General features: G+C 35.3%; 1 protein-coding gene across 1 annotated transcript in view; it reads left to right on the top strand.

Annotated features, from left to right (window-relative positions):
- LOC123675101 (zinc finger SWIM domain-containing protein 8 homolog) overlaps window positions 1-17,251 on the top strand; it is a 39,474-nt gene that overhangs the window by 12,520 nt on the left and 9,703 nt on the right. Inside the window, exons 2-4 of the mRNA XM_045610349.1 lie at window positions 14,169-14,423; window positions 16,499-16,662; window positions 16,939-17,249. Of these exons, the coding sequence (XP_045466305.1) occupies window positions 14,399-14,423; window positions 16,499-16,662; window positions 16,939-17,249 (500 nt within the window). The 5' untranslated portion in view covers window positions 14,169-14,398. The remainder of the gene's footprint in view (window positions 1-14,168; window positions 14,424-16,498; window positions 16,663-16,938; window positions 17,250-17,251) is intronic.

Genomic DNA, 17,251 nt, shown 5'->3' with positions numbered 1-17,251 from the left:
TGCCATTAAAGATGGAAAACGATTTCAGTCAAATGTCCGCCACGGCACCATATCCTTTTCATAAAATTTTCCATGATCAAAAGAAGAAAGTCTAAAGGTGTTAAATCACAAGATATGGGTGGCCAATCGTGATCCCCTCTTCGATAGCACGTCTAGGAAACTTTTCTTACAAAATTGAGATTGTTTCTTTGCTTGTGTGGCATGTAGCGCCTAATTGTTGAAAATAAACATCGTTCACATCAATATCTTCCAATTCCGGCCATATTAACATTCATTAATCATAGCTTAATTCGAATTTTGTAGAAATCAGTGAAAAACATAGAAATAATCAGATTGACGGAAGGACACTGCTCTTGTTATAGAAAGCTCAATTTTTATGTTCTCATCAACAGTTGAAACCATAGAAATATTGAGACTCTTAGGTAAAAAAGGTTTTTGACCATTTTCTGTTATTTATTTCAATACAAACCATACGATGTTATATATTTTTGAAATCAGGAAAAATTGAGCTTTCAAAAAATGGCACAGAAATTTAGTGTTCCCATTTGAAAAACATAACTTTGGGTCATAGCTTCGTAATTAAAAACGCTTTTGAAAATACGAGCACGCCACTGGCTTCTACGTAGAAAACTTATAACTCGAAAACAAAAGAAGGTGGCCAAAAATGAATGCTACTCTTGTTAGTTTCTATGAAAAAAAAACCAAGAGTAAGGTAATAGATTTTATCTATCTCCTCTGGTTTAAAAGTTGTAGTGCTAAAACATCGAAATTTGCCCACCCTCTACAATAAAAAGAAAAACCGTTCTTTCTGGTACAGTTGGGCCAAATCCAGCCCTGTCCTTTAGATGACGGCCGGACTGGCTCCGGGTTCAAGCACCCGCTAATCACAAAGAAAATAAACGTACACACCACCGAGACCTTGATTTCTTTCCGAACCGAGTCGAGAACCGTGCGTAGGTAAGAACTCCTTATTCCCTTTTCTGTGCACCACCATCTCGATGCGGCTGACCCATTGTCCGATTTGTGTACCTGACCTGGTGCAGCGTCACCGCGAGGCACCGGAGGAACACGCGTGTTCACCTGGCGCGCGAGGATGCTGGGAACTGCTTCTTCTTCGGGTACTTTTTTCCTGTGGCATTATTCCTATTGTTTGGTCTCAAACACACACTCACCTGTTCTTATTGTACAGCGTGACAGGATGTGCTCTGTGTGTCGATAGGTTCCTTGGAGAAAGTCAAGGTTTCTAGTGTTGGTTTTTCAGCAGGTTGGACTGTTGAAAACCTTTAATTTCGTATTGTTGAAGCATGGAAGAGTCCACTCGGAAATGAGGGGAATTTTTGTTTGTATTGAGATTAGATCGTTTGAGTTTTGAATGGAAAGTTGACTATTTCTTCCAACTCAAGGAATGTTTCGATAGAAATCGAGATAGTTCAATTTTCTAGAATTCTATGTCATCAGTTGAAAAGAATTACAAAAACTTTTAACGCTGAAACTATTGTTGCTACTATGTATAGGATCAGAAATTCGGGGACAGCGTTAGGGGTGAAACAGTGAAGCGACTGTTTCAGGCGCATCCATTCGGGGGGCGGCAATTTAGCCCAGTTTGTGGCCGCCCAAATTTCTGAAAAATGTAGTCTTGATTCTTAAAAACATGAGGTTGGTCCGTTTTGCTCCGTTTATCAACATTCCCCGCAATGAAAATCTTCAAACCGTCTTTACTAAGCTGCTTGTTCAATAAATAACACGGCAACCCAACCAATATAAGCAGCATTGCCTATTACCCTAATTGAATGAGGGATGGAATGTATTTTACACAGACGAAAAACAACACTTCGAATTACGTGGAAGTTGTTCACACATTCAACATATGGAAAATTCCTACGATTCTGAATTCGAAACTAGTTACTGATAAATGTTTAATGTTTTCAGCGGAACATAATGTTTTTAATCCAATTTAGTTTTCGAAGCTTTGCATGCCTTACCGCCCTTTGAATCTTGTGGTGTGATAGGTAATCTTTCATCGATCGTATGTGATCGATTGTGAATGTGAGAATCAGATATATTTCTTACGCATTGTTCATCGGCGTCGATGTAGGTAAAAATGTTCGAAAAAAAAGAAACGACTTTAGAAAGAAGCGATTAGCAAGCTTTTAAAACGGGCCTGTAGTCTGTAGGGATGCGCTTTTATAGCACACACTGTCAGGCTCAGAAATAGACACGAAAAAACCTAGTGTGATACGGGCTTTAAGGCCAGTTTCATAGAAAGTAAAGTCTCCTTTTCTGTGAGAAGTCTGCTTTACAAATGAAACGTGGTCCATAAACCAATTTAAGGTCAGTTTAACGGACATTGTTGTAACGGGAAAATTATTCTCCTTACTTCTACCCTCCATATCAATTACCTTCGTTTGCTTTCACTTTTTCGCAGTTAATTAAACTTCAATTTCTATAAAATATTACCAATGCAAGCAATAAATCACTAGTTTTCAGAATAGCCAAACCTAGGACACTTGAAAGTTACGAATAAAAGGAAGCTTTCTCTAAAAGACAGTCAAACGACTGATAAATAAGGGTAGACATATTGGTTTTGTGGAAATCTAAAAAAATTGATTGGCTTCAAACAGGACTCAGGTATTTGATAAAGTTATAAATTCCCATATAGTTTATAGCTCACAGAAAAAAAGTTCATAACTAGTTTGAGAGATAGTTACTATACCCAACTTACTAAACAATCGAGCAACGACGTAATACATAAAGTTCTGCAGTTTGAGTTGTGAGTTGTCAGTGATTAATATCGGAAAGTTGATAACAATTGAAAGAAGTCTTTGCGGTTGGGTTTTCTCGAACACATTAATATAGTTTCAAAATAGTTACCTACATCAATATAAGTTTCTAACATACCAAAATTTCTATCTGAAAACCTTTCAGTCTATAGAGGAAAATGTTCACAGTTCATATTTTGGAATGTATAGAAATCCTTGCCGCAATAGGTAACTAGCATGTGCTTGGAGCTTTACGTAAAACACTTGGATTCGAATTTTCGATGTCCCATTTTGTTTTATTTTGCAAGTAGTGATTCACGGCTTGCCTTGTTACTCAAGCTACTTGACTTGAAATCAACTCAAATCAAGTATTAGTTTTTCAATGTCAAGTCAATATTTCTTTATTTGATAGTATAGTATTTATTTATTAAATACTCAACATTGGAAAACTACTACTTGACTTGAACTGTAGTTGATTTCAAGTCAAGCTCAAGTCAAATAGCTTGATGTCAAGCCGTGAGTCCCTAATTGTGAGCCCCAATTTTCAATAATTATTGAGCTATAGAAAGAAATGATAAATCTGTGTAAACTTTACAATATTTTTGATATTCCCTGAAGTGTGCTATTGATCGCATAACCAAATTTCATGAAAACTGACTTCACAGTTTGATCCTTGTAAGTTGACGGGTAAAACACCAAGGGAAAGACTAATTATTTTCATTTTCGCTTTGGCAGGGTTTCAGGTTTTTAAGGAAACGTAATAACTTAATGCTCTCAACCCGAAACTCCTGGGGGAATATTGTCTCACCCTGTTATGCTAATACCACTACACTAGGATATTTCAGATGGGATTCGCACTGAGGCTTTTAAATTAAATCCTGATGAGACATAGCGGTACATTCCATTATCTATCTCATCTTGAAATGCAATATCAAATATTAGACAGTCCGGGGTGAGATACAATATAAAAAAAATTCATTCATTTTAGTGTTTTCTAACAAAACTTTGATCTACCTATCAATAGATTAGATTTCATGACAGTATCGTTAAAAAAAATCAAATTTAACACAATGGTTAATTTCGGTTCGGAAAATATTCCAAATTCAAAGAATATTCAATAAAAACGAAATTCTCATTAATAAAAACCAGATCGGTAAGACAATGCTTCAGCAACTAGGATAATAATCAAGAAGGATGTGGAACTTGGTTATGATGCTAAGGTAAAGGGTATGTTTAACCCCCACTTCTTTTCATACGTAGAATTGACTGAAATAATAAAACATAAATGTTCTAATTTGAAAATCTTGAGTTTCGATGAATTTGAATTGTCCAACTTCATGATCTTCTGATGAACAGCCTGTACATTTTTGGTCCAAACTGCAAACGTCTTATAATAGTACGTATTTGCAGAATCGAAAATGAAAAAAAGATTTCTTCTAAAAAAAACCTTTTTCTGCAGAAATATTCAAAAAAATGTGAGTTCTCGTTGCGACCATTTTTTCATAGAATCGCATTAACTCATGAACCGTTGAGTTTATACTTTATACCCAAGCTATCTAATGATGCAATAATATACTGGGTGTACCATTCCAAATATGGAAGTAGTAGTCTGTTTTCGATATAAACGAAAGTTGTAGAGATCTGAAAATATTCTCGGGAGAAAGATCATTGCCTTAAACCCCAACATGCAAATTTTTCACCAAAAAATTATGATTAGTTTTCCATAAACGTCTAATAGGCCATCGCGGTGAATCTACCTGTATTGGAGTAAAAGTTTTTCTACGTAAAAAGCGATGGAAAAACAAATGATCGTGATAAGTGTGATAACTCTAAAAGAACGTGTTTGTATCCTTCCAAACAAAAGTCTCCCGCTATAAAGATACCGCTCCTCAAACATCCAGCACCAGAACAGATAGGAGTAGATTCCTATACACAAGGGGCAAAATGAACGCTTCAGGAGGTCCCAAAAACAACGTACGAAGCGAGGGAGGGGAACGAAATAGATAATTCTGGAACTGGGAGGTGTTCAACCCTCGAATTTCTTTTGGGGTGAACAATGTCATATCGATTTTTCGCTTCACTTGTCTCTCGGTTGGACCAAAAAGTTTTTTGATTATGTTTTCATATTTTGTTTCATTTCGTATAAAATTCACCGGAAAGCACTCGAAATGAACCAATTTTTTTTCCATTCCAATTTCCGCGTATAAATCTGAATTATGATGTTCAATGCGAAATTATTGTTTGGGAGTTTTGAGCTGAAAATGAGGGGAACAATTTTAAATTGTAAAATGAGAAAGATACTGACTTTTTTACATTCCTATTTATGTAACTTTATGAACTTAATCAGCTGCATGGATAACAGACTCAACGATTCACTGTTGTGATGTTACAGACATAAAATCGATAGAATGAAAAATGTTAAAATTGTCCGGCAAATGAAAATTCTCCACGTTTGTCCATGGTCATCAATATGTATGGAATTGAAAATAAAAACCGAAAATAATTGATTCTGTTATGTACGCATCAGCACGTATTAAACAAATTCAATGTCAGTTCATCAAAACAATAATATGACAATAAGAATGATGAATAATGCCGAAACAAGGACAATTATGTTGGTGATAATTTGACGCAATTAAAGAGAAAATGGTATAGAAGGGGTTTATCTTGATAACCTCAATAGTATGAAATTACCGATAAAAATTGCATAATATTCTGAACCTTTGTAGTAATTATATGAGGACAATGAACTGTTGATGTGGATGTCTGTTAATAATGATTGCAATATAAACATTTCTCATGAAATGGATTCGCTCGGTTTCCGTAATTGAGCAAAATTAAACCAGAAATTCGGAATTAAATCAGTCTAGTTATTGAACTGTTGAAAATTTCACCAATAATATCAAACCTAAATGATAACAATGCATTTACAGGATAAAATATGTCTAATGGATGAGCGTTTCTAGGGATTCACGGTTTGGCTTGATTTTCATGCTATTTGGCTTGACCTTGACTTGATTTGAAGTCATTTTTGTAGTATGATTTGTCTTTCTTTTCTTCAAAATAGGTCCCAGTTTCTGCGATTACTTCTTCAATGGCGCTAAATTTCTTTCCAGCGAGCATTCTTTTGAGGTCTGAGAACAGGAAAAATTCGCTGGGGGAGAGATCTGGCGAATACGGTGGATGCAGAAGCAATTCGAAGCCCAATTCATGCAATTTTGCAATTGTTTTCATTGATTTGTGACACGGCGCATTGTCTTGATGAAACAGCACCTATTTTTTCTTCAAATGGGGCCGTTTTTCAACAATTTCCTCCTTTAAATGATATATAATAATCGCTGTTGTTGGTCTTGGCCCTTTTGGAGGTAATCTATGAATATTATACCTTGCGCATCCCAGAATACTGATGCCATAATCTTGTCAGCTGACTGTTGTGTTTTTGCTCGCTTTGGATTTGTTTCATCGTGTGCAGTCCACTCCGCTGACTGTCGATTGGACTCCGGAGTGAAATGATAGATGTTTCCTCCATTGTCACATATCGACGCAAAAATTCAGGTTTATTGCACTTAAAAGTTTCAAACACTGCTCAGAATCATTAACACGATGTTGCTATGATCGATTGCTAGATCGCGCTGCAATCATTTTCCACAAACTTTTTCATGTACAAATATTCGTGAATGATATGATGTACCGGGTTTTTCACCATAATTTGACCCCCCCTTTAACTTTGTTACTGAAAGAGGTGAAAAAAAATGTTTTCTACAAAAGTTTCACGAAATCGACTAGTGTTTTTTAAAATGATTTCACAAAACGAAATATATACAGAGTGGGCCACATATTGATAGCAACTTCATTTTTTCAAATGGAACACCCTGTATATTTTTCTATATTTGAATAGCTTTTTTTCCCCTGATTTCAAATATATAACATATGTTTGGCCTATCTCTCTTATTCTGAGTACCACAGAGTTTCAAATTTTAAGAACCACCTGGCATGCAAGCTGGCAGTTTTCAAGTGGTTGGCTGCGATAACTCAAAATGACCTTTTTTGTGTTATCTCGTTGGCAATTTGACTATATGTCATATCGTTGCCAACGAGATAACTCAAAAAAGAGCATTTTGAGTTATCGCAGCCTACCACTTGAAAACTGATTACTGAGAATGCTAGGTGGTTCTTAAAATTTGAAACTCTGTGGTACTCAGAATGAGAGAGATAGACCAAACATATGTTATATATTCGAAATCAGGGGAAAAAGAGCTAGTCAAGTATAGAAAAATATACAGGGTGTTCCATTTGAAAGAATGAAGTTGCTATCGATTTGTGGCCCACTCTGTATATATTTTGTTTCGTGTAATCATTTCAAAAAACATTAGTCGATTTCGTGAAACTTTTGTGGAAAACATTTTTTTGTACCTCTTTTAGTAACAAAGTTAAAGGGGGGGTCAAATTATGGTGAAAAACCCCCGGTACACGTCCAGATAATATCTTCACAATGTCTGCTATCTCGATCAACTTCACTTTAGGGTCATTCAAAATTATTTTGTGAACTTTCTTGATTTTTTCATCGGTGACAGACTCTTTTGGGCGTCCACTGCGTTCGCCGTCTTCGGTGCTCATTTCTCCACGTTTAAACTTAACATACCAATCAATGATGGTTGATTTTTCTGGTGGAGACCCTGGAAACTCGTTATCAAGTCAAGATTTTGCTTCAACTTTATTTTTTCCCTCCAAAAAGCAATATTATATCGGCACACGAAATTCTTTTTTTTTCCAATTTTTTTCATAAAAGTAGCTACACTCACAACGCAATATCTCACAAACTAATGGTCGGACTGCTGTCAAATTTTGACACGTATCGTCTGAAGATTGGTACTAACTAAAAATCATATGGATTTAATACTAGCATTGCCATCTGTGCATCAGACTGGGGACTTTTCAATTGGCCTAATATGCCTTCCGACGTGTGCATATCAAGCTCTAGTAATATCAAGTAGCTTGATATCAAGTCAAGCAATAAATATCTAAAATCAAGTCAAGTCAAGCTTAAGTATGTAATTTTTCACGAGCGTGAAAATTTTGCAGTGTTTTTTTTTGTGATTTTATTTTGCCTTCCTGCAGAACGGCCCAAAGAGCATTCATTCAGAAAGTGAAAATGCGAGCTATACGCTGGACATCTGGATTAGGCGCTCTCAGTTTTAACAACGTTAGAAGTTAGAAATAGAGAAAATTCCATTCCGTTCGTGGAAAGACCTCCAAGTATTCAATTCAATGGAGCAAAGCGAAATGTGCCCGGTTGCGTCGGGTGCGGTGCTCAAGCTCGAAACTTTTATATTATGTCTATAAATCAGAAAGTGTTCATGGAAATGATGAATATTTCCCTCCGTCACAGAGAGAAACTTTGGCCCCGGCTCGTAAAGCTCATGTAAATCGAACATTAGTCCGATAGGAAAGTCCCAGCGAAAAGCATGAATGAATAATGAACGACGATGTATATTTTTCGTGGATGCATATCGATTTTCATTTTGTCGGAATTACTGATGGGATGACAGTTGAAAACAATGGATATTTGAGCACAACGACGGATAGTTGTAATCAAACTGCAATTTATTATGCACGCTCGATGGATTCGAAACATTTCGATTTACTAGGTTGTATTAGTCTGGTTGAAACATGCACTTTTCGTGTTGTGTTCTTTACGGGGTTTTTTGGTCTGTTATTCTACGTGATGAACTTTATTGGAAAATGTTTTAGATATTTATTTCATATTATTGGTCGATGAACTACACAATATGTATTATTTATTGTATATTTGTGTAACGTTCATAGTTGGACCCCTTTGAAATAAAACACGCCAAGAACTAATTCAATAATTCAAACATTTTATTCCATATTCAGTACCAGGTCCCAGCTCGGGTGCCAGGTAGTTTGACGTGAAAGGTATTTTGAAGTTAATGAAATTTTTATAGGTTACCCAGGGATCCTCTGGGATGCAAATGCTGAGTTTTCATTCTCGTGGTCCTTATGTTGACTCGGGGAGGGGGAAAATCATGATTTTTCCTACTTTTTTCGCCTATAACTCGAAAACTACGCGTCAAATGGAAATGGATTATCCAAGGATCAGGCAGCACCCTGAAAAATTGTCATCGATTAATTTTTTTGAATTTTTCGTATGTTTGAGAAAATGACCTAAACAGGAATCCTACGACTAGTTTTCGAGATACAGGGTTGGATACGAAGTTGGAAATTAGTATTTCTTTAAAGTACCATTTCTCTTAGGAGAACATCTTGAATGAAACACTTGTGCGCAACCAATATTGCTGTATAATACACATGGAGGCTCAACCAATATAAACAGAATTCCTTATTACCCTCATTGAAAGAGGGATAAAATCATTAAGTATTATCATTATGTATTTCACAAAGACGAAAAACAACACTATCTTCGCTTTCTAATTATTTGGAAGCTGATGTTCACGCATTCAACATACATACGTTTTTGCATTCGAAACTAGTTTTTTTACTCACGATTGCAAGATTCCTCATCGGAAGAAGAAGATCCTGTATCATTATCAGAGCAGGTGCTTTATTTTGGGGGATTGTTATGAAGAAGGTCATGTTATTATTGATGATTTTTCAGTAGGGGAGCCGAAAAATTCTTTGCTTCAAGCGCCAAAATTATATATGAGCAAATGGTTCAACCCATTTTTGGTCCCTAGGTGCCTACTGGCCCAGTATCCTCGTTATCATCTTATCATTATTGCGGTGAGAATGAGTAGATTTCTGAAAAAGTTTCAAATCGAAATTTCCCGTTCCAAATTCAGAAAAACAAAAACAATTCCATCTTGTAGAAATTCATTTTCCATATTATTACGATGTCTTCCCAAGTTCGAAAATAGGAATGTGCAATTTCATTGATCGCACAACCTTTACAAAAAACTTGGCTGCTCCACGGATTCTATTTTTGGAAATAATAAGTGTTCTGAATGATAAAGAGTACGATTTTGTTTGATATGGAAGAATTTAATTTTGAGACATGAATAACGCGATGAATGGATATTTGTGCAAAAAAATCGAATTGAATTACATTTGAATTATAATCTCTAACTTTTGTGATACTCTTTTGGTTCAATTTTGGAAATCAATATTAAGTTCAACAAGAGTTGCAAACATCATTCAATTTCAATTAGTTTTTTTTTTGGTTTGAATGATTCTGAAAATTTCTATCTGAAAAATTTCCATTATCTTGTTGAAGTGTCTTGGGACCTATGATGCAAATTTTATGTATAGAAATTCGATTATTCTCTTTTTGAGCAGTCGTTCTCGGAAAAGATCGTTCTAACGATAATATTCGACCCATTTCTGTCCGTCCGCCGGAAACACAATTACTCTCTAACGGAAAGATCTAGAACTCTGAAATCTTCACAGTAGATCTCGAATGTCGCAATTAAGTTTGTTAATTTTGTTTTGACTGAAGGCTTGTTCACATCGCATGATCGTATGAGAACAGAAAAAAGTCGCTATGGTCAGATCTGGCAAATAGGGTGGATGCAGAATCAATACGAAGCCCAATTCATGCAATTTTGCCATTGTTTTCATTGATTTGTGACACGGCGCATTGTCTTGATGACATTTTTTTCTTCAAATGGGACCGTTTTTTAACGATTTCATCCTCTAAACGATCCAATAACGCTATATAATAATCGCTGTTGATAATCTGATCCTTTTGGAGGTAATCAATGAATATTATACCTTGCGCATCCCAGAATACTAATGCCATAACCTTGCCAACTGACTTTGGATTCGGTTCATCGTGTGCATTCCACTCAGCTGACTGTCGATTGGACTCCGGAGTGAAATGATGGAGCCATGTCTCATCCATTGTTACATATCGACGCGAAAATTCAGGTTTATTGTACTCAAATAGCTTTCAAACACTGCTCAGAATCATTAACACGTTGTTGCTTTTGATCGATTATGAGCTCGCCTGGCACCCATTTTGTACACAGCTTTCTCATGTACAAATATTCGTGAATGATATGATGTACACATTCAAATGAAATCTTCAAAATGTCTGCTATCTCGATCAACTTCACTTTACGGTCATTCAAAATTATTTTTTGAACTTTTTTGATTTTTTCGTCGGTAACAGCCTCTTTTGGGCGTCTACTGCATTCGCCGTCTTCGGTGCTCATTTATCCACGGTTGAACTTAGCATACCAATCAATGATGTTTGATTTTCCTGGTGCAGATCCTGGAAACTATTCATCAAGCCAAGATTTTGCTTCAACTGAATTTTTTTTCTCAAAAAAGCAATAGGTATGTTATCAGCACACGAAATTTTTTTTCCATCTTTTTTCAAATAAAAAAAGTAGCTACACTCACAACGCAATATCTTACAAACTAATGGTCGGACTGCTGTCAAATTTTGACACGTATCGTTTGAAGGTTGGTACTAAGATGTCTAAAAACATGGTGAATGCACTCGTCATATTTTGAATGCAATGACATTCGACCAAATTGAAAACATTAGTTTTAGTTCGTGGCGGCGCCGCAATGTCATACTTGTCATTTCGATCTTTTTTCCGTTGTTTTTGATTGGATACATTAATTAAAACCCGATACTGACCAATCAAAAGCGACGTGTAACCGAGTATGATCGTGCAAAGTCGTGAAACAAAACACGAAACGTTTACTGGAATGAATTCAAATATTTGTAATAGAGAGAGTTTATTGGTATTTCAATTACAAGAATTACTTCCATAGATCAGAACTATAATGAAAGATATACATATAGGTACATAATTGCACAAAACTCGTAAATAATAAATAACAAGAATCTTAATTTGTTGATAGCGCTACCTACAGTTGACATAACGAAGCTTAACTAATATTCTCAAAATTGGCAAAACAAAAGCTAATCAGTCCATACACCTGGTTTTTAGACATCTTAGTTGGTACCAACTAAAAATCATATGGATTTAATTCTAGTACAGCCATATGTGCATCAGACCAGGGACTTTTCAATTGGCCTAATATATGGCGTATACTCCTCATACATTGATATTCTCGTAAAATATACGCCTTTTTTCAATCGAATGAATCAAAATGAAACCCTTCAATAAGGGATTATTAATATTCTGTCCAACCACCTGATTTTATCAAAGCTGCGCTAATAAAGAAACCGCGGAAAAATCAACATGGAAAAGTTCACCACGTAGGTACCATCTAACGAACATCATCATCTTCCATCTAATATATCGAACTTGCCGCAGGCAGTATACAACCGTTATTGTAATATATTACACCAGCAATAATTAGGTTTATTAACCGTTCCAGCTCATTATTGTAACTATCGTTATTAATCTTCTCGGTCGAAACCTGAATCATCGCCTACTTGATGTTGCGTGGTGTGAATGCGGAGAGAAAAATTAGCCGATTACGAAAACAAACAGGGAAAGCTGTTGCATGAATTTCCCGGCTGAAAGAAGCTCCGAGGCGTTAAGATGCTTACATTTCGTTTCGTTCCATGCTCATCGTAATCGCTTCGCCATTGGATGGACACGAAGGGAACTGTTGTAATGGCAGGAACAGGAAATTACGCATTGTTTGCCAGTATGCGTCTTCGGGTGTATTGACATTTCTAGTTACACCTGTCCTGCAAGAACGCTCTACCTGCAGAGAAATATACACCTCTTAGGAGCGAATCTCAGCAATCTTAGTATTTCGAATAAAAAAAATATAATAGTGTTCAACAAAAATACTCCGCCACTGGGTGTGGCACCATTCTTCGTCCTTTCTTGGTAAAAATCAGCCAAACCATTTCATTAGTTTGTTTTCGGTGTTGTAAAGGTATTTCCAATAAGAGGTTTCATTTTGAATAGCCCTCTATCTGGGCAGCTGCTACTTTATAAGTTGTCATCTGTCACTTTATAAGTTGTCATCTGTCACTTTTTAAGTTGTCATTTGTCACTTGTTAAGTTGTCATCTTTTGACATTTGTCACTTGAAAAACTACGCCATAACTAAATATGGAACGACACATGCTTCAACGACGCAATGAAATTGTTAAAATTCGCTACAAAAATTTTTAAGTCACCGTTCGCCAAATCAAAGCACTTTTTGGGCTTCGAGAAGCACAATGAAACTGGTGGGAAAATTTGAGCTGTTGGGACATGTTTGTAATTTGTAGAATCGAAATCTTGTCGTCGAAGAACTGTTAATATTTTTGCTGTAGCCGTGCAGCCTCTAGTGTTGACGAAAACCCAGGTTTGTCGATTCCTCGTCGACCTTGGGAATTAGGCTATGATCAATGACTTTTTATTGTCCGGAATTGGAAGGTATTGATATGAACGACGTTTAATTTCAACAAAACGGCGCTACATGTCACACAAGCAACGAAACAATCGCATTTTAGCCTTGTTATTTCTCGAAGAGGCGATCACAATTGGCCACCGAGAAATTTTTAGAATTTTTTCTTTGGGATCACATGAAAAATAAGATCTATTCCAATGCACCTCAATCGATTCGAGACCTTAAATATGGAATTCGTGAAGTTATCTAGGACAAACAGCTGCAAATGTGTGATTTAGTCATGGAAAATTTCTTGAAAATAATATGGTGCTGCAACTGTTGTCATTTGGCTGAGATCGTTTTACATCGTTAATATCTCCCTTTACAATGAAATAAACATTCATTGATTTCTGTTAAAATATACTCGTTTTTTTCAATTGAAATGGAAGCTTTTTATGAAAAAAAATTTTTTTTTTTTGAAAATGATGGTATGTATATTATACATACCATCATTTTCAGAAATTTGTTCGATTGAACTCGAAATATAGAAATCCTTGAAATTCACGTTTGTACATGCGCAAAGCTTGTAATAAATCTGGATTAGCTCAAATTTGTATGGGATCAATTACGATCCAAAAGGAATACCTATATCAAATTCCATTAAAACGGGATAAATATCGTGAATGTTATAGATGTTGCAGAGATACAGAACGGCATAAGCGAACTGAAAGTTGTTCAGAACGGTCTGAAATGCATTTTACTAGTGGAAATTTTGAAATAGGAGACCAATACTTTGTTTATCTAAAGAGAGATCAACAAGCTTTGTTTACCATTGTTTGACTCGGAATCAATAATGATTTGCAATATGCTCTTCCATCTAACCGTTGTAGATGGCACAGTTCAGGAAATTTGATAATACACCTCTCATCTCATCACCATCAAAAACATTTCTCCTGAAACTGTTACGATAAAGGAATAGAAAACTATTCTTTTTGAAGCCATGTCATCTTATCGAGTGAAGTGTTGTGTTCAGTCACCTACTAATTTAACATAGATATTATTATAATTATTGATACACATTACGAAAGAATTATATTTAAACATTGATTTTTTGTTGCAGAACCAACTTCCGCAGTATCCTCCTTGACAGAATTATCTGCAAAATGTGTAGCATCTCACATTCCGTTCGAGCTCGTGGAGCATGTGTTCCCGCCTGTGCCCGAGCTCCTCCAACAGCGAATAGCTTTTTGGAGTTTTCCGAACAACGAGGAGGATATCAGGTTATACTCCTGCCTGGCCAATGGATCTGCAGAAGAATTCACAAGGGGAGAGAATTTGTTCAAAAATCATATGGTCAAGGAGTCCTTACAAATTGGTAAGCATAACATTCTTAGTAACACCAGTAGCTCACTTGAGTTGTACTCTGTGATATTCCGCGAAAGGAATAATTTTTTTAACTTTGTTTTTTGGCAACAGAATGACTGTATTGGTAAATATTTATATTTATCTTTGATGACGAGTCATCTACAGATGACTTTCGGAGTAATGCTTTGGGAGGCTATTGCCTATGATAGTTTGTCGCTAATTATTTTCATTGAGAGACATAATGACGCTTTATTTTGATGATGCCTACGAAGATTTTTGCTGTCTTATCCAGATGGCTATCCACAAATATCTTCTTAGTAAGACATTACACATTCCCACATTGCCCGTCAAAGTGTACACTTGGCAAAAGCAGGTTGTAAAAATATGGTCACCTTGTTCACCGGATTTAATTCCGATGGAATATGTATGGGATATGACGACAATCCAACTGTCCAATTTGCTCCAAACACCACATATTCTGGCGGAGTTGCTCCAAGAAGTGGTTGGTCCTGCAAGCTGAAATCGACCCTATTTGTACAGAAGTTCAGTAGCGATCGCCAAACACTTTTTTTATTACACGATTAAGATATAGGACTACCATATTGTCACAAATTTAATTTGTAGAAATTGAATCCTTGTGGGTGTAACGCTGTAACAGTTTTAATATCACTCAGTTTATTTCGATTAATCTTTTTATTAGAATTGTAACTTCGAAAGCCTACTATCAGTGGTTCCAAAAATACATCATATACCTACCTACTTTGGTCTTTTGTGAGATTTTATTTATCGTTTTTATGTGTATAGAACATAACATTATTTTTATAGGATATAACGTCGATCACCCATCGGCTATAAAAATGTGTAAACATGAGTCTAATTGTCTGTGATAAAATGAAATCATTAATGTTCAACGTTAAATGTGAAAGTTTCTAATAAATAGGACCTTACTAGAAAAGTTGTGGGACATTATGTTTAATTTCAGATTTGATTGGAAACTGTAGTGGTTTTGTAATTAATGAAAAGTTTCGTGAATATTGGAAACTGGATAATATAGAGCGCACCACCCCACAAAAGGGATCACTTATCGAATCATTTCATCTATTTAATGATGGTACATATTTGCAATGTTGGATGTATATTTTAATTTATTTATTCAAATACTGAAAAAATTCTTATAATTATTGATTTTCCGAATTTGATGAATTAGTGATTATTTATCTTTCAAGTGTGTTGATTAAATATTTAGAATTTTGTTGATATTTTGATGTTTATCTCTTATCATATTCGGTGCATACAAACATTGCATCACTTCACTAAATAAAATACTTTATCTATTAGGCAATGCCTTGAAATGACCGCTAGAATTGGCACATTAGTTTTGCTCCAGTAATTATATGGAATGCTTCTAAATTTAGTAAAACAGATTCAGTCTTAGCAGTTTTGCATATTATTCAAATTCAAAAAATCTGTCTCTTCATCAGCTTTTTTGTTCCTTTTCCGGCTATGGAAGTTTTATTTATCTGTATTTATTTATTTATTTTCTCATTCAATTCATGAACAACTATTTATCAACTTCTAATTAATTTTTTATGAGGTGGATCTCTGTTTTCTTTTTAGATTTACTGAAAATATATTCGAATTATCTAATATTTAAGCTCTGTAAAGGATGCAACATAAAGAAGACGTTTGGATGTGTGACCAAACTTGACAGAAATGCAATTTTTTTGTTTTTGTGTTCTTCTTTGCGTCTTGTTGCTGCGATTATGCCTAAAGCACGCCAACGTGAATCCGTCCATACCAAGACCATACCACCATTAGTTTGACACTCCCGTCCAACTAATGGTGGTGTAACACATTATTAATAATAATTACCTTCATCTTTGAAATTTTAAACAATTATTACCTTCGACTAGTTTAACATTTCTAACAAATTTGGTTAAAAAATTCCAAGGCCTTCTTGGTGTTTTATTTTTCATGTTGCATATATCATTCATTTACAATAAGTTAGTTATTTTATTAAATGACTTGATTTGGTTGTTATTTTTTTTCTGATTTTGAGATTTGACGTTGATAATATTTTTCAAGGTTTTCATCTTTCTGCTAATGTTTTGATGCAATCACCTCGTGGAGTTCACAAGGTGGCTATAACGTTTGATAGAAGACGCATATCCTCTTGCAACTGTACTTGTGATTCTGCTGCTTACTGGTGTTCCCACATAGTAGCAGTCTGTCTGACGAGAATACATTCGGTAATTATATTTTATCACTTCAACTGCAATTTTTTCCTATGACAAGCTCATCACATGAATATAAAATTTGTAGTTATCAGTTTTTACAAAGGAATTTGTAAAACTTTTTCTTCGACTATTAGTTCACTTCAACTAACTTTTTTTTAATTGAAGAACTATTATTTCGAAATGGAATTTGAGCATATATACTAGTTTTATCAGAATTTTCATCGAATATAGTTATTATTCCTTTGATTAAATAAAAATGAAATTGGTCTATATTTTTTTAATTTTCAGCCGGAAACTGTTATTCTGAGAGCACCTGTATCAGAATCTTTGTCAAGACTTAAACGAGAGCAGCTTCAGAAATTTGCACAATATCTTATAAGTGAGTTGCCACAACAAATTTTACCGACAGCACAGAAAATCTTAGATGAACTGCTTGGTTCTCAACCGTCAGCTATAAATTCAGTTTGCGGAGCACCAGACCCCACTGCAGGAGCATCTGCCAACGATCAAACCTCATGGTATTTGGATGAGAAAGCCCTCCATGATAATATTAAAAAAATTCTTATAAAATTCTGTGTGCCAGCTCCAATAGTATTTAGGT

The sequence above is a fragment of the Harmonia axyridis genome, chromosome 3, assembly GCF_914767665.1.
Source record: "Harmonia axyridis chromosome 3, icHarAxyr1.1, whole genome shotgun sequence".
NCBI lineage: Eukaryota > Metazoa > Arthropoda > Insecta > Coleoptera > Coccinellidae > Harmonia > Harmonia axyridis.
Note: the sequence above shows the minus strand (reverse complement) of the source record. Positions and strands in the feature narration are given on the sequence as shown.